Raw genomic sequence first — 17,419 nt, 5'->3', positions numbered from 1 at the left:
TTCGTAAAATATAAGAATTTTAATATATATATTAAAAATATAAAATTTGAGATACTAAACACTTACATCGACAAACAACGCGATTTCTACATCGGCAAACACTTACAATCACCGACCAATGTTATCCATCATATGTTTTTCTTCTCGTAAATAGTTTAAAGCATTTTATTATTATTATTATTATTATTATTATTATTATTATTATTATTATATATTTTACCTCCGTCGGTCGTCGGATACATAAGACAGGCTTCCGCGGCAGATCTCAGTCGAAAGAGTCAATTAAGCTGCACAAGTCGAAGATGTTTCTTCAGAAGGTACGCTCTCGTCTCATCCCTTACCTGTTTGCTATTGTTGTTGCTATTCCGATGTGGTGGCCAACCAGAATCTTGAACCTTCCTTACGGGTGCGTTTCTTGAAACCAAAGATGATGATCTTCGATGTGGGGGGAAAGAAATCGGCAGCAAATTGCGAGGGCCTTTTTCTCGAAGCTAAATAAGATTTCGGATGCGGGAACTGATTTTCTCGGAATCGGAACTAAAGAAGCTTGTTTTCCTTGTGGATCTTAGGCATGGAGGACGGCGGCTTTCGGCTTGTACGGCTTCACGCAGTTCACCAAATCCGGCTTCCTGTAATCCCCTTCTCGCACGCCCGCCCTCTCTTTTGCTCGATTCTATGGTTACGTCTGTTCATGTCGAGATGGGCCTCCGCCCCATTTTCCCGAAATTTTGATAAGCCCTTTTCGTGTCTCGTGAAGCTACTTTTCTATTAGGAAACCGGTAAGTTCTTCCTCAAGCAAGGAAAATGGAGGTGAGACCACACATGTCCATCTCATGCAGTCAAAAAGAAAAACTAGACATTGTGGTTCTAGAAGTTAGTCGAGATGCATTTTTTGTGACCAGAAAAAAAAAAGAAAAAGAAAAAAAAAGAAAAAAAAAAAAAAAAACACCCGCTATCTCTATGACTAGTCTGTTCTTCTCTTGGGTGAGGTTAGGTGACTGATTGACTGCAACCTCAAGAGAACGGTGCTTATTCCATATCTACTAATTATCTGCAATGATATTAAGGACACCGGAAACGTGGACAAGATAGACTTCTATATCAGTATGTTAGTGTTGTGACTGACATGTACATCAACAATATAATGTTGGATGCATACTGACTACTTGCAATGACGCCAACAACGCTGGTAAGGTGGACGAGATAGACTTAAGTATCATCATCTTATTTGGCAAGAGACTAAACCTGTTGCTCTTAAACAACCATGCCTGAATTGGCGGTTTCAAGAGCATTTCAAAAGCAATTTTCATAAAGGAATATGCTTGGCCCTGGAAAGGAATTAATGATGGAGCATGTTGAAGTTGGCAACAGAAGGAGCAAAAGGTTCCATGAATCAGTGTTTCTCACTTGCTGTTTATGATGTCTCTGTGCTGATTAACAAGTTACCAGGCAATGGTGCCTTTAGGATTTTAGGTCGAGAATTTCTATCAAATGATAGTTGCTCTGGGTTTCGTGTATTTCACCTGATTTCTGCTGATATTGGATTGTACGTAACCAGGGAGCATTCCAAAAAGTTCAAAGAAGAAGATATGCAAGTTCATATGGAGGGAAAAAGTTGCATGGTCACGGGAGCTAATTCCGGCATTGGTTATGCAACCGTCGAGGGTCTGGCTTCTCGGTAATGACTTATTCTATGATTAAAAAAGTTATTTGGTGAACCGATGTACTCCCTAACTAAATATACTATTTGTTTACCCTCAGCAAATGCTTGTTGCTATGACATGTCAAGTTTATTTGCAGAGGTGCAACCGTCTATATGGTCTGTCGTAGCAAGGAGAGGGGAGAGGCTGCACTCTCTAAAATTCAGTTGTCCACGGGTAACCCAAACATACATCTGGAGGTATGCTGTCTGATGTAGTTTGTGTTTTGCTTGATCTAGCTTTCCTCAATCTTTTCTTGGGCTACATAGGAAAGTTTGTCGATGCGTCATCTATTTGCACACAAGAATAAGAACCTTTGATGGATTCTCTTCTCCTACTATGCTGATAACCTTTTACCAGCTGTTGCACCTTCTCACTTTCTCCATTCTGTTTACATTTCTTTTGGCAGATATGTGATCTTTCTTCCATTAACGAAGTTCAGGCATTTGTGTCTAGATTTTCTGTGCAGGAGAAGCCTCTTCATGTCCTTGTAAGTATGATAAGTTAACATAATTACTACCTGGCAAGATTGTTAAGTATTCCATGATCTTAAACACAAATTCTGATTATTGCATAGGGGTGCATAAGGGAAGGGAATGAACTGCAAATCTTTGTTTATAGTGGTCTTTATAAAAGTAACAAATAATGAAAACCTTCAGATGACAAAATCCCTCGATTACTCTTTCATCATAGATGCGATATGTTTGACCATGGTCTGTACTTAAATATGTGTTTATGTGCCCATTCTGTAGCTCCATACTAAATCATTGTTGCACAGGTTTGTTCCTGAATTATTGTTCTCAAGATAATCATGTACATATCTCTTGTAGATGTGTACATGATTATTTTGAAGAAACAAAACTTTTTATACAGATACACATTATATATATAAATAAATAAATAAATAAATATATATATATATAATATAATATAATATAATATAATATAATATAATATAATATAAACCTTTTAAAATGTCTAGTTTTGTAGTGGTAACAACATAGTTTTTTCTTTTATTAGGGGATTGGTTGAATTACCTTCTCTTATGGATTCTTAATATTAGAAAGAAACGAGGAAGTACATTATTGAACAATTCTGTTTATCCAGGTTAACAATGCCGGTTTATTAGAGCAGAATCGAGTGACTACGCCAGAAGGGTAATTCCTTGTTGTAGTTATCATATCTTCTTGATATTTTCCCTCTAGTGATATTGTTCAAATTTACAGCAATACGAACATTGATAGACCTAGAATCTCATCAGTTTAAAAAATTGTAAAATTCACATATATCCATTTGATACTGCTACTTGCTTAACTATGCTATTCTGAATCAGATTGGAGTTGAACTTTGCTGTTAATGTAGCCGCGACTTATGCCTTAACAGAGTTAATGATGCCATTGTTGGAAAAAGCAGCACCTGATGCTCGAGTTATTACAGTTTCTTCGGGTGGGATGTATACAACACCTTTGACGCCAGATTTACAGGTAGCTTTGTTCTAATTCATGCTTCACACATTTTAGGTTAAAGTCCGATGAATTAATATGTGTTCAAAATTTTAGTTGTATTCTTGCGGGGTCACTACTTGTATGGCTATTTCAGATTCTGAATGATGTTACCATGTTATCTCGCACCTTATTTTTACTTCATGACTGCAGTTCAGCGAAAGCAATTTTGATGGAACATTACAATATGCTAGAAACAAGAGAGTGCAGGTTAGTATGTATGGTTCAGACTCCAAATTTCCTTTGGATATATCCATGATTTTAAGAATGAGCACCAGGGTTTCAGGAAATGCTACATCAACTTGCCTTGTCCAATTTGACTTAAGGAAGATTTATGAAAAATCATTGTTTGTTGATAAAAAATTTAATGTTTCACCAAATTATTTGATGGAATGAGGCCTGGTATATATTGGAATCGAAATCATTTTCCATCTTTAAACACTCCTTACGATTTTGTCCTTTAATAATTTGTTTTCTTTAATTGTCTTAAAAGGTCAAATTAGAGTTTATCTGGAGTCATAAGTAAAGAACTACAGTCTTAATTAGGAAACATGCTCTTGCTATTTTAAAATCAAGTTAGTAGTTAGAATAGGGAGGAAGAGCTGGTTATGGCCCTTGTTTCTGAAATTAAAGAGCCCCTCAAAGAGCTCAAATTTGTTTTTCTCTTCATCTCTTTGGAATGATAGTTGAGTTTGAGAACAAAATATTTAATAATTATAAGGAGCCTTGCCATTTGACATCTTCTCTCTGCATCTTTTTAATTTTCTTGTATTCTTTTTCTCTATTTTTTCTCTGAACTTGTTTACCTTTTATTTGTGTAACATAGCAACCCTGACAATCTATATTTTATCTTTATAGTAGTACGTTATTTGTTTTTTGTTATTAGATGATCTGCACAATTGTTCAAGACAATTTTCTCTTGTAGCCTCCAGAATTGCTGGTGCTACAATACATTTTAATTAGTATAGTCATAATGTTTCCTAGTAGTGCTGTTGTCCATTTGGCATTCTGCTAAGTTGATAAACACGGGAGCATCCCGTTGAAGCTAATGGCAACTCGATTTATATGCTGTTGGGGTTAAGTTTGGTCATGAAACCTTATTTTTTGGTGCAGTATGCAACCAATCTCTCAGGAAATTCTGCTATTCTAGTGCTGTCAGCTTTTGTGAACAATAGTCTTATAACCAAGCAATAGCGATGGAGGATCTTTTCATGGTTGAGCATTTTAGTCTTTATTGGTCACCTTTCTTGTTCTCTATGAAACATTATAAGATCTTATTACTGGTGGGACGAGGGATGTCGATTATATTTGAGGCTGCTCAAGGAAAAATGGGAGGAGCAGCCAGAAGCTTCTGCCCTTTAAGTTTATTTAATTTTGACTATATTTCTTCTGATTTTAGGTGGCATTGACCGAAAAGTGGGCAGAAACCTACACTGGTAAAGGCATTGACTTCTATTCGATGCATCCCGGCTGGGCCGACACACCCGGCGTAGCTCAAAGCTTGCCTGGCTTTTCAGAAAGGTAATTGTTCTAATGTGACTGCAAGTCACTGCTGGCATGAATTGCTCGACATTCTTGGATATGCCAGGTTATCAGGGAAGCTGAGGACGAAAGATGAGGGAGCAGATACGGTGATTTGGTTAGCTCTGCAGCCGAAGGAAAAACTAAAATCTGGAGCCTTCTATTTCGATCGTGCTGAAGCACCGAAACATCTACTCTTTGCTGGCACTGCCCGTTCCCATGCCGCGATCCACGGCATTGTTGACGGCCTCCGTTCCTTGTGTAAACTGCCCTGATTGGTATATTTCTTTTGCTTCATCACCAGAACAAGATGTTCAAATAGTTTGGGCTTGATCACCAGAACAAGATGTCCCAGTTATCAACTGCTGGTGCTATGGCTTCGCTGTATCTATGACCGAACAATTCGTCACTAGGATGAAGTATAGCTTGGTGTTTCTTTGATATATTGTGTGTAAATAAAATATATGGCATGCTTACTGGTGGTATAAAGAAGAAGGAAATAGGTATTCAACTTGCACAAGGAAACAACATCGAAACGTTTGGACAACCGAGAAGAGATTTCCCGTCGATTCGGAGCCAACGAAGGATCTCCTGTGCGTGACCAAAAAACCACAAAATAGAAAATTGAATGCACCAGCCGGGAATCGAACCCGGGTCTGTACCGTGGCAGGGTACTATTCTACCACTAGACCACTGGTGCTCTCTTTGGCATTGGTTTAACTATTTAATAGATCAAGAAATCTTGGTACCCCCTCTAAATCGATAAGGAGGCATAGTTATAGCATAACTTCCGAAGGACAGTATTGACACCTGCAGATGATGAGATTTGGGACCTCTGTGGCCGTCGATCTCCGATGACGCGAAGCAGTACTCCACCGGAGAATGATGTTGTGGTGTGAGATGTGAAAGATCGGAAAGCTGACGCTAGGAAACAGAATCTTTCTGTGTGGTACGGGGCGTGATAATTAAAAGTGCATGTTACGTCCTTTAGATTCTGGTCACCGATTGGTGAGAGAAACAAACGGCAAGTTTGACGCAATCGACGCCAAAAAAAAAAAATTTCCGATCTTTTCTCATCTGTCTTGGATGCGGTAACACTACCTACAGGTGCCTGCACTCCGTCTGACTTCCTCAGGGCATTTTGGTTCTGGTCACCGCCAAAATAATTTTTTTGGGGACTTTTCCTCGTCTGCAACGTATGCGGTAGCAACACCGCACATGCGTACTCCTTCCGATCGCTTGGGTTCTGGTCACCGCAGAGTGATACGAAGAAGAATGATATTAAAGGAATAAACAAAACCACCAAGAAAACAAATTTCGGGCAACCTTGTGATCAGCTTGGCATCAGGTAAGTACATGGGGATTCTCATACTTCCTCTCAGTCAAAAATCCTTCCACGTTTCAAATTCTCGAAGCCGCAGGTGAGACAAGAATGGCCTCTTAGAAGGAGAAATGATTTCAACCAACAAAAAAAAATTTTTTTTTTTTTTGAGCCATTTTATCATCTGGCTGGGAGGCGGTAAGAACACAAAGATGCGTTTCCACCCGCCGGACCGATAAGACTCCAATATCCTCCTACCACCGTATCTTGCAACATACGATAAAGCAGACGTCGATCCAGAATTTTTAGTTTTCTAGGGCAGTTGTTTGAGAATGCTTTGCATCATCAATCTTTGGAGACTCATCTGACCGGTGCCATCAGTGTTCTCCACAACACTGTGTGCTAGGTAGGGTCTTAAATAGAAACAAAAGCATAGCTTGCGACGGAGAACAGTCTACTGCAAGAAGGGTAAGGAAACCACGCAAGAGGACCTCATTTTCAATACAGTTTAAATCACTTACATGACCTCATTTTCAATTAATGCAAATACTTAGTATACAGCAAGCAACGATAAATTCTGCTACTGAACTATGGCTGGCTCCCATCTCGTGCTTGCAGATAACGATACAGCTACTCCCTTGTAGAATGCATCACCATCAGGATCACCCCAGGAAACCAAAAAATGACCAAAGAATTACTATGTATTAGTTGGCTTTAAACAACCACTGGTCGTTTTTGTGTGATCTGTCTCCGCCGGTTCAGTAACTTGCACAATGTTTTCCTCCTCAACAAAAAGCAGAGAAACAAGGATATGCAGACAAGAATATAGATTTCCAGGTGGACCCCTCTTAAATACTCAACCAGCTCAAGCTTGTCTTTGCCATCACAGCTGCAGCCAAATCCTTTAACACTAGTATGCTCATTTTTGGTTGCTTCATCAGGATCCAAAATGAAATCCAAGCTAGCTGATTCATCTCCTAGCAATATTCGTGTACCTTTTTGCTGGAAGCCAGGCATAGACACCATAACTGAAAAATTAAAAAAAATGACATTGATACAAAAAAATGAATATTGTTAACCTGGTAGACATCAGATTTTAACTTGAATTCGTGGATTCATAGAAGAGTCATTCCGTACCAATGTCTTCTGCTTTGACAACTAGTTCAAAATTTCTTGTTAGTCAAATGGTTCAAATAATTGGTAGTTACGGTGGCAATGCACTCGGCAGAACCAACATTTTGATACTCACTATGATGACCATAGAGCCACATTTTGCAGCACCAAGAATCAGCTTTAAATTATTTAAAGGGCAAAAGTCAGACATATGCTAAAAATGATGATACCTTCATAGCTCTCCCCCGGGGTCAACATTCGATGGTAATCACCCAATGTACTACTGGCATTCACCTAAAAAAAGAAAAAAAGGAAAATTTACAAGTCAAAGAATCTTTTAATATGATGACAGTAGGTACGATGTTCTTTTATATTTGAACAATGCTATGCAGAAGTCTCCTCTCGTTTCATAGAGGCCAGAAATCAGAACTAGGCCCCCATGTTTGAGCTGTTCCACAATAGCTAGTCAAACTAGAGGATGCTAGTAAATTATAAGTCCAGTTGCATCAAATGCCAGCCACAAAAGTCAGTTCAGTATACCATAACTTCACTTTGGTATAATGTAAGAATATAAACTGTAATCACAGGACAGAACTTACCTTGTAGTTGATCCCCTTGATCATCACAGAGGCAGGTAATGGATGACCATCTTTTGATGAGAAAATCCTTCCATGAACCCCTGTCTGAAATGTAAAAAGTTATCCAGATATCATATTACTACATAAAATTGAGACTTGGGATTGTTGACAAGATTTGTAGCTAAATGATAATAAAGAATACATAAATAGTGTACCTTCACAAGACTTGCTACTAGGTTTAACATACTCTTTCTGTTGTAATCCCAGATGATAGGAAGCTGAACATAGGAAACAAAGGAAAGAAGAATGTAATTAATGTCTTGGTGATATCATAGAAGAGGTCAATGCAAATACAAGTAAATGCATCCAAAATCTCAAACAGATTGAAGAGGGTTTTCAAGCTAGGTCTTCAAGAAAATTATAATATTTATTTATTTTTAATTTTAGGTATGTTATTTGTTGCACCTCCAATTTTCAAAAACCTGCTAGTAATGAAGCATCAATCAATTTTTTACAGTAACTCATTTTGGTGATTGATTTAATATTTAAATACTGTCATACTCTTTTAGAAATAAGTTGTAAAGGGAGATTATCCATTTCTTCAGAGTCACAATAATTACATAAATCAGGCCTGCCATCACACCCGGTGTTTGGCACTAAGTAATTCTAAAAGTATGACTAATTTCATCCACACTGATTGATAGAGCCATTCTAGCAGTCTCAGTTAATTCCACAGTCTGTCTAGGTCCTAACTGGTTAAACCATTTTAGGTAACTGCGCTGGCCGGAAGTGTAAGAGACCAATTCTAGTGTTAGCAGACACAATCATGTGCAAAATAAATTCTCAGTTTATTACTAACATGATTTGTTTTCTGCAATGTGTTAGCTCTTAAGAGTCATGGGATCTGCAGTTCATTCCCTTATCCACCATTCGAAGTATATGCACTGCATATTCCGATCTAAATGTCATTTGACGAGAGGATTTGTTGTGAATTTAAGATGACAAATGGCAGATGATGGAGGAGACTGCGATTCTAAATGCTCTTAACATGAATATATCAACTATACATTGACTTAAAGGCTACTCCTTTTAGCTAAACAACACCAATCCTAGAGGCTTTAGAATTCTATCATTCTTGGACCTTTTTGATCCCCACAAAAAATTCTCTCTGTTCTTTATTGGATCTCCTTGACTATAATTACAAGTAGTGTTTCCAAAAGGCGCTCGCCTAGGCACTCAGGCGAGGCGAGACCCAAGAGCCTCACAACACCTTAAGGCAAGGCGTTTCAGTGAAGTGTCGCTCAGCGATTTAAAAAGGTGCTCGGGCGCTCGCCTAAGCGCTCGGGCGAGGTGAGGCGAGGCCCGAGCGCCTCGCTAATCTCCGAGGCGGCGCGCTTCAAACAGGCGCCGCCTGGGCGCTCGCCCGAGCCCAGGCGTTGGGCGCTTCGGGCGAGCGCCTGGGTTAGCCAAGGCGACCGAACCAGGATTTTAGCTCTGGTTCGGTCTCCGATGGTTAGTTGGTTCAATCGAACCAACTAAAATTGCTATAAGTGACAACGGAACCCTAACCCACGCCGCCGCTGCTCCCGATCCCGCTGCTCACCGCTGTCGCTGCTCGCAAACGCTACTGCTGTCGCCGCTCGCGCCTCCCGCTGCTCGCCGCTGCCGCTTCCTCTTTTCTCAGTCAACAGGCTCAGCACCCCCTTACACTTTCTTCTTCTCCTTCTGTTAACAGTATACAGTATACTGTTAATATTGTTAGGTTTATTTGAAATTATTAATTTTCAATACTGTTAATAGATTTTTTTTAATTTAATAACATATTTTAATTAAAAATTTTAAATAATTATATTTATTAATTATATTATATATTTTTATATTTTAGCGCCTCGTTTCGCTCAAGCGAGAGCCTACGCCTCGGGCGTTTTTGGACTTTGGCACCTTTTGGCGCTTAGTGCTTTTTAAATCACTGGTGTCGCTCCGGCGCATGGCTGAGCCCAAGCGCTGTGCGCCTCGGACGAGCACCCGAGCCAAATCAAGTCAACTTCGAGCTTGGGTTTGACTAGGCAAGTAAGTTTGTTTAATCGAAGCACCTAACGTCACTTACCCTAACACCTCTCGCCCCACGCTCGACTTGATGAAAGAAATTAGAAGTAAAACCCTTTCGCTAGCTCGCCACCTTTATATGCTTCGTCTGCCACTGCAACTTCATCCATCACCATCGGTAACCTTGTCCGTCATTGTAGCTTCTCCCACCATCGATTTCCAGCTTCCCCCACCTTCCTCTATAGCCACTGGTTACTTCTCCATCTTCTCAGTCATCTCTTTCTCATTTTATGGGTAATACCTTCTTCAATTAACTTGTTGCATCATATTGGGGTGGTGCACTATTACTCTATTAGGAATTAGAACTTAGTTCTTCTAAGTTCACATAGGTAGGAACACCACATTGATATAAAAAAACTGCTTAGAACATAACGACTGTTCAAAAATTTTAATTATATATTTTAAATTTTGATATTCATGAGCACCTTGTTTCGCTCGGGCGGACACCTAATGCCTCGGGCGTTTTGGGATCTTGGTGCCTAGCGTTTTTAAAAACACTAATTACAAGCAATAATTTTTTGTCCAAGAGATTTCCAAACAAACATAACATTGGAGAAAATAAGGGTCTAGTACACTAACTTAAATTAGGACTTCAATAACAAAGTATCATAGCAACAATATTTAATTAGACATCCTATCTGAACAAAAAATCATCTTAAAGTTGTACTGTTGAGCTAACTACACTATGTTTGGTTGATATTCTTATTTCTAGTTTCTTTTATCATCTCATCCAAATAGCTATTTCCTTCTTGCAAATAAGGTATCATGATCTAGTGCCTAATTCTGTCGAATAACTATCCCTAGAAGTTTATATGTTATCTGTAGAATAAAATAAAATAATTTAAAGAACTTGTAGTTTGGTGGAAGCATAAATTATACTAAGAAAACAGATCCAACAATGTTGAAAACAAGTTCTTATATTGCAAGAAACATCACGATGTAGTTATAATAAATAGCTAAGAACATTCTCCAAGTGGATCAAAACATAGGGCATCATTTATGAAGGATTCAAACAAAACCTCGTTTGCTTGAGGCCATTTATTATCGCTAATTTCCAAAGTCAATTCGAAACAACCCCCATGAATGTAGTTCCAATCTTGCATTCCACCATATATAGGGTACCTAACATAAGATCAAGTTTGGAAAGTCAAAACTTAGGGTTAAACTAGTTACAGGAGTCGAGTATAATCTAGGACACAAAAGAAAATAGATCTGATATATCATACCACAGTGCCCCATTTGTTATCCCTCCTTCAAATTCTTGGCTCAGGGACATGTTATAGTGTGAACGACTATAGAGACTAGCCATGTAGCGAAAAGTCTTATCATCAGGGCTTGAAGTATACTGTTTCCTGTGACCAATGAACAAAGACATTCTTGTTAAGCGTGATAGTAAAATATGTCAAAAAATATGTAAATGATCAATTGCATGATAGAATTATTCATATGTATATTAGTATATACACATCATTGAAGTAATAGTGAAGTCTTAACATTTAGCGCCCACTGCAAACTAGTGCTTCACAAAAATACTACAGAAGAACTAGCTAGGTAAAAATAAAATGACATTGGAAGCTCTCAAAACGTAATTCCTTTCTCACTAGAGACCAATTATATCACACTGTTGACAGAAAATGGAAATATGAACTTGCAGCAACCACATGACCTTTTTTTAATTTCCCAAAGATGCCAAACTACTAGTATTATACAAAAAAAACATGGGTTGAAATGAGAACTTCACATAAATCTGCAATAGGAACACAAACACAAAGTGGTAGAAAATTTAACAAAACTATAGTTTCAATGTCACAGAAAAGTGAGGAAGTTACTTTCGTGTCCCTACAGGGCAAACACTAGTGAGGCAATTATAAAGAATTTTATGCAACAGAGCCATATGACTAGAATAAAGCATCAGCTTTGAAACTAGCTATCAGTCTCAACTGGTTACGATAGGCATCCCCATCTTGATCAATTTGCATTCAGTATTCCTATTATTTTGCACATGGGGAGCAGAAAAAAAGGACATTATTAAACTGTAGAGTTAACAAAGGAATGGTTGTAGCACATCCTATGTGCTACAACCATGTAAAATTCAATAACATCAACAAGAAAAATGGTCACTAGTTCTTTTTAACTAAGTTTAGTTTGAATAAAGATGAATATTTTATGTTATAGAAGCATGTATAGAACCAAGAACAGCTGCACCATAGCTACTTAGCGGCCACTAAAAAAATTACCGTGTATCTTGGGAGCCATCCCAAGGATAATTTGCAACGAGCGCACCCTGTAAAGATAGCCAAGGAGTTAGTGTCACACTGCCAACACATATATGTTGTATGAGATTCATAAGTGAAATGACCTGTAGCAGACAGGAATCAGAACTAGGAATTCTTTAATAACCCAACAACTTATATCAGCAATAAGTTTAATTAACAAAATTCGGTAATACTAATGTCAAAATTCTGAACATTTTGTTGTGCAATAGATGATAAAACAGAAGAAGCTGTTACCCCATGTAAACTTGCAGAGGCTGTGAAATGACCTTCTTTCACCCAAGTCATAATTGCTCTTGTTTCTGGTTGGCGGGAGTGCTTGATATCATTTATAGGATAAAACTGAGAGGATTTATGTTTGTCATGAAATATCATCAGCAATTATTTTTGTGCTAAATAGTTTCAGTGAGCAGATAAACGATATGTAACCTTTTAGTGCCATTTTGTCAACACGTAAGAAATATAAAACAGTGTTCATCATGATAATTCCAATTCTAATGCAACTACTCACTTGGTCAGGAAAATCTCGATTCAGGTCCACGTTATTTGCATTCCCACGTCTCCTAAGAGCAAATCCATCAGGATTCATTGTTGGAAGAATATGCAGATGGACATGTTTAACAATTAGTGTTGCCTGCAAATAGAGAAAAACAGATTGGTTTACATAGCAAAAAAGTATTTGAATGTGTTAACACTGACATATAATAATAACTTTATTCCCCTTCTGCAGGTGTGGGCAAATATTTACCAAGGTATCCGTCATATAGTTGTCACATAACCAATTTGCAAGAAGCATCAGTAGCTCTCGTCCAACAGGTTCATCACCATGAACGTTACCGACGAACTACAATATCCATTAGGTGTCTCCTCAGCACATTAAGCGAGCCAAACTAGAAATTCAAAAATACCACATGTAGACATAACATACTTTACAAGTAATGTACATATGATGTGGAAAGTTCTATCAGATTTGTTGCAATTTAAGCTCATACAAGCAACGAGCAATCTTGAAAGATTTCCCTACACCTCAGAAGAATCTAGAAGGAGAACACAAGCACTTCACGTAGAGTATTATTTATCTAAAAAGAATACATAAATGGCATAAATCACAAATCCTTTGTGCAGCAATTGCCCCATTTCTTTCTCTCTATATGACAAAGATTAGTGCACTGACAACCAGAGAATCAATCTGATCCAAAGTGGGATAAGCCTTTAGCAGTTCAGATAAGACCAATTCCCAATACTAGAAAACCCAGAGTTAGGAGAATTAACTCCAATGAGAAATTTTCAGGAACATGGCATGCAATAGTGACAGTACAAAAATCTTAAACAACACATTGATGCAACTAAGTGAAGGCAACATATTGATGATCTAGGCTAAGATAATAGTAGAAATCAATTTTGAAGTTTTGAGTCAAACTGTCAGCTGATAACCTACGCTTACTCATCTATTAAGTTAAAGAGTGTGGACATAATCAACATGTATGACATGTTGAAGACAATTACATAAAGGGAAAAAAACAGTATTAAACAAAAAACACTTTATAAGTTAACTAATCACCTTAAATTTATAAGGAAGTTGAACTCTCTTGAGTAATGAAGAGCACCATAATTCGATATTTTATTACAAGCTGTAGCTCCATAAAGTGAAGTTTATAAAGGTTAGCTTGTGAAAGGGCTTAGGTTTGCTGATTGTAGCAATAGTTCTGAGAGGTCTCTGTTCCATTGATGCACCATATGGGATGTGCTAGGAATGATAACATACTTATAGTCTTATACTTGAACGTGATGACTCATTTGATCGATCGTCTAGCCCACACTGGAAAAGTGTTCAACCATGGTCAAGGGAGGATTCTGGCAGCATGGGTTGCTCCATGTTAGGAAGCTAATGAAAACATGGCTGAATACCAAGCATTGATGGCAGGCGTGAGGAAGGCACAACTCTATAATGCATAATTTTTTTGAGGCTGAGGATGTCCGTTGGATGCGTAATTTGGTTATTTCTTGAGCTAAAAAACGTATGGTTTTATTAGAAAAGAAGCTTGTGTGAGGGCTTCAATTAAGTTCAGATCAGTTTATCTCTTTTTTCAGAAGTGAAAATTGTTGAAGAGGAAGGCTAGAAGTCACTAACCTTAAATGAAGGTTCAGGCTCTTCTTGCCCAGGCTTGTCAGATATTTCAATTACCCACTATAGGCAAAAAAGAAGATGAATTTAATAGTTAATAGAAACACACTCTATAAAACAGAAAAAAAGTGTAATAGAACACAACATGTTTCTTTCACTTGAAAAAGAAGTTTACCAATGGATAACCCTGGACACTCTTTCCAATGCTGAATCAGGTTTGGAGGATCCCTCAAAGAGAGAAGACAATGTAGGTCAGCATACGTAGGGGAAAACTCGCAATACGGTGAACTAACAAATCCAAGAACAAGACTACAGTAAAATGGTGCCATGACATTTAGGTTGAAGTTGTGATTTTAAATTCATCTCTGTAATATGCCCACTACCATACCATCTTATGCTATATGAACCCTCAAGAAAATCATCAGACATTTGTCGTTTCATTAATGAAATCACAAAAGAGGAGCATCTAAATGTTATATCAAATTTACCTGTATATCCTGGTAATATTAGCACATCTTTTACTGAATTTCTTTACAGCCTCCTCAAGCTCGGAGTTGCTCATATACCCACGAGTCATTTCATCGCTGCAAGTTTGTTAAAACAGTAACAAAATGTTACATTTCCTAAATACATCCATCCTACCGAACGTAGTCACCAAATTCGATTACCACTCAATACATACGTTATCTCAGGATAGTTATCTTCAAACAGACGCCGGGCAAGGAGACCACCTCCACGGCCCATAAACCCTGCAAAACATACGCGTCACATGACCGCTCGGGTTTGGAGAACTCGTGCCTTTTGAACAAATTCTTGCTGCGAGAGATAAATTGACCGCCATAAAGAAGAGATAATCACACAACTCCGTTTTCTTTTGTTACATTAGTAACAAATCCTTAGTTCTTGATTCAGAAAATCAAATCTGTTAGTTATTTACTGCTCACTGGTAACGCCTAAAGTCAAAAAACCCCTAGCTATCTGCATAATGGTTCCATCTAACGAAACCGCAAATTGGAACCCTAGAAGTCCGACGACGGCCATGTCAATTTCAAGATTACCATCACTTGCATCGTTCACAAACCTATCGTGGCCCATTTGAGAAAAACAAATCGACGGCATCAAGAAATCAACAACGCAGTTCCACAAATTTCTCACCGGATGACTCGGTTCTGGCGGGTCAAGCGAAAAGAAACGGACTCGAGATGAAAATGTAGGAAGATTAGAGAACCTGGTGAAGGATGCGCGCCCAGGTCCCCGCCTCTAGCGATCGTGTTGGTGGGACATGAGAGAAGGGCAAGAAGAAGAAGGAAGAGGCGTTTCAAGACGAGGGAGACGAGCTCCATCGGTGGCCCGACCACCAGACTCTCTCGGCCTTAAGGCGTCTAAAAGGTCATGAGATCCCCTTCTTGCGCTGAAAAACATGAAAAACAAAAACACAGCTCGCCGGCACTCCACAAGAAAACAAAAACAAAACACGCGTCGCGTTGACCATTACCCAAAAAGAGAGTTCACCGCTACTGTCACTGACTCACGCGACTGCAGGTGGAAGACGAAGAACGGTTTGAATAACCCGTTGACGAAAGAGGGGTTCCATCCGGCCCAAGCATCAGGCAGTGGCCTACCCATGATTCGATGAGCTCACTCTCAATGGAGGAGTGAGAGCGACCGACCTCTCCTCGCCAACAGGCCTCTCCTCGCCAACCATTCATTATGTCTCGATAAGATAAGTCTTATCGCTATGATATCAAACGATAGAATCCTAAGGTTTCTTATAAAATAAAATAAAATAAAATAAAAAATAATCAGATCAGTCTCCTTGATAGCTTCGAGGTGATCGATCTCTTAGGGTTTGTCATAACAAACTGAAATAATATTTTATTGATTGATTGATGGAAAGGGTTACATCACTATTTATAGAGTTTAATCTAGAATTTACTAAGACTTAGACTCTTAATAATAAATAAATATTAAATTAACTTCTATCCGATTTTATTAAAGACTTGATAAATATTATTCAAATCTCATAAAATAAAAAGGTCCTAACAATTACTTCATCTTCAAATAAGCCTTGTCCTCAAGGCTGATCAACATTAAACTCAGGAGCTTCTATTTCAGTATTTTAGTCATAAGCTATTTACAATATATCATAACCCGTTAATCAGGTATGGTATTCACTTTTTGATAATGTAAGCAATAGGTCCGTTTTTCAGTGTAATAAGTATTGCAAGAAGTTTCTGATCCTATGAGCAATAGGGTCTTATCAATCTCCCACTCGCTATAGCCTGGATCAACGATATAGCATTATTGCTCCATATGCAGGAGGAATCCCTGGTCGAGAGGATCTCATTACGTTCTGTAAATGATGTTAAAGATCCAAGAAATATATCAAATTTTAAAACGTTTTAAAACGTTTTAAATTATGTAAATTGATGTTATAGAACCAAAATCGAATTTTAAAATGTTTTCATAAAGACTTATTAGATTCACAATAATATACATAAAATTTTATAATGATTATGAAATATATTAACACAAAAACGTATGTGATGAATCTATCAGAATATTTTCTGAATTAATTAGTGATTTGATCTTCCAATTGCATAGTATTCTTAAGAACTTTAGATTTTTTTTTACAGATAAAAAAAATTTCATTTGATACTGTAGTCGGGGACCATAACACTATTTATATTTATAACTAATGAATCTATAATTATGTTTTTATTAATTGATGAATCTATAATTATACCTTAAGAGTTTCATATTTATAATTTATCTCATCATTAAGTTAGAAATATGACTAATATTTACATAATTAATTTTTATAATAATTATATGTTTTAGTCAAATAATTTTATTTTAATTAGATCATTTTAATTTTAACTAAATAATAATTTAACATATTTAATAATACATGTGATTCTAACGACGAAAAGTCACAAGGGATCCTCTCAGGAGACCACACTTGACCATACGTAGAGCGAAGCACCAGCATCTCCCTCTCCGTATCCTGGTCCTCTTGACTTGGGTTCATATGTTTGCATGCGGACATAGCCAGGCCATAGATTCGTATCGGTCGATGGGAGGCATCGGAGCTTCCCCTTGATGGGATTATCCAGGTTATGATGGAAACATACAGTGAGACCCACCGATGCCCACATCTGACTTTCTCCCAGCCAAGAG

The 17,419-nt window shown here is 37.9% G+C and overlaps 2 protein-coding genes and 1 non-coding gene across 8 annotated transcripts; 1 reads left to right on the top strand and 2 right to left on the bottom strand.

Annotated features, from left to right (window-relative positions):
- The first annotated feature begins 223 nt into the window (after window positions 1-223).
- LOC135584597 (uncharacterized) lies at window positions 224-5,166 on the top strand. 3 transcript variants are annotated; one of them, XM_065129542.1, is made up of 10 exons: window positions 224-317; window positions 570-631; window positions 1,559-1,678; window positions 1,801-1,900; window positions 2,110-2,190; window positions 2,808-2,857; window positions 3,034-3,184; window positions 3,356-3,412; window positions 4,602-4,723; window positions 4,791-5,166. In XM_065129542.1, the coding sequence occupies exons 1-10, from the start codon at window positions 303-305 to the stop codon at window positions 4,996-4,998; spliced, it is 966 nt and encodes a 321-aa protein (XP_064985614.1). In that variant the 5' UTR covers window positions 224-302; the 3' UTR covers window positions 4,999-5,166. The 3 variants fall into 3 exon arrangements, with proteins under 3 accessions (XP_064985614.1, XP_064985616.1, XP_064985615.1); XM_065129544.1 differs by lacking the exon at window positions 570-631 and having other exon boundaries at window positions 238-317; XM_065129543.1 differs by lacking the exon at window positions 2,808-2,857 and having other exon boundaries at window positions 239-317; window positions 428-631.
- Window positions 5,167-5,352: 186 nt separating this feature from the next.
- On the bottom strand, window positions 5,353-5,423 carry TRNAG-GCC (transfer RNA glycine (anticodon GCC)). Its single transcript has one exon. It is a non-coding gene; the product is annotated as a tRNA-Gly (tRNA).
- A 1,090-nt stretch (window positions 5,424-6,513) lies between these two features.
- On the bottom strand, window positions 6,514-15,915 carry LOC135585829 (carboxypeptidase SOL1-like). 4 transcript variants are annotated; one of them, XM_065129539.1, is made up of 17 exons: window positions 15,735-15,915; window positions 15,468-15,650; window positions 14,922-14,988; window positions 14,728-14,823; window positions 14,415-14,445; window positions 14,246-14,302; window positions 12,863-12,958; window positions 12,626-12,748; window positions 12,352-12,456; window positions 12,079-12,125; window positions 11,068-11,193; window positions 10,861-10,963; window positions 7,951-8,013; window positions 7,757-7,840; window positions 7,388-7,451; window positions 7,182-7,202; window positions 6,514-7,072 (listed from the first exon to the last, which is right to left on the bottom strand). In XM_065129539.1, the coding sequence occupies exons 2-17, from the start codon at window positions 15,580-15,582 to the stop codon at window positions 6,759-6,761; spliced, it is 1,512 nt and encodes a 503-aa protein (XP_064985611.1). In that variant the 5' UTR covers window positions 15,583-15,650; window positions 15,735-15,915; the 3' UTR covers window positions 6,514-6,758. The 4 variants fall into 4 exon arrangements, with proteins under 4 accessions (XP_064985611.1, XP_064985610.1, XP_064985613.1 ...); XM_065129538.1 differs by having other exon boundaries at window positions 15,468-15,915; XM_065129541.1 differs by lacking the exon at window positions 15,735-15,915 and having other exon boundaries at window positions 14,922-15,055; window positions 15,468-15,606.
- Between the last annotated feature and the right edge of the window lie 1,504 nt (window positions 15,916-17,419).

The sequence above is a fragment of the Musa acuminata genome, chromosome BXJ2-10, assembly GCF_036884655.1.
Source record: "Musa acuminata AAA Group cultivar baxijiao chromosome BXJ2-10, Cavendish_Baxijiao_AAA, whole genome shotgun sequence".
Lineage (NCBI taxonomy): Eukaryota > Viridiplantae > Streptophyta > Magnoliopsida > Zingiberales > Musaceae > Musa > Musa acuminata.
Note: the sequence above shows the minus strand (reverse complement) of the source record. Positions and strands in the feature narration are given on the sequence as shown.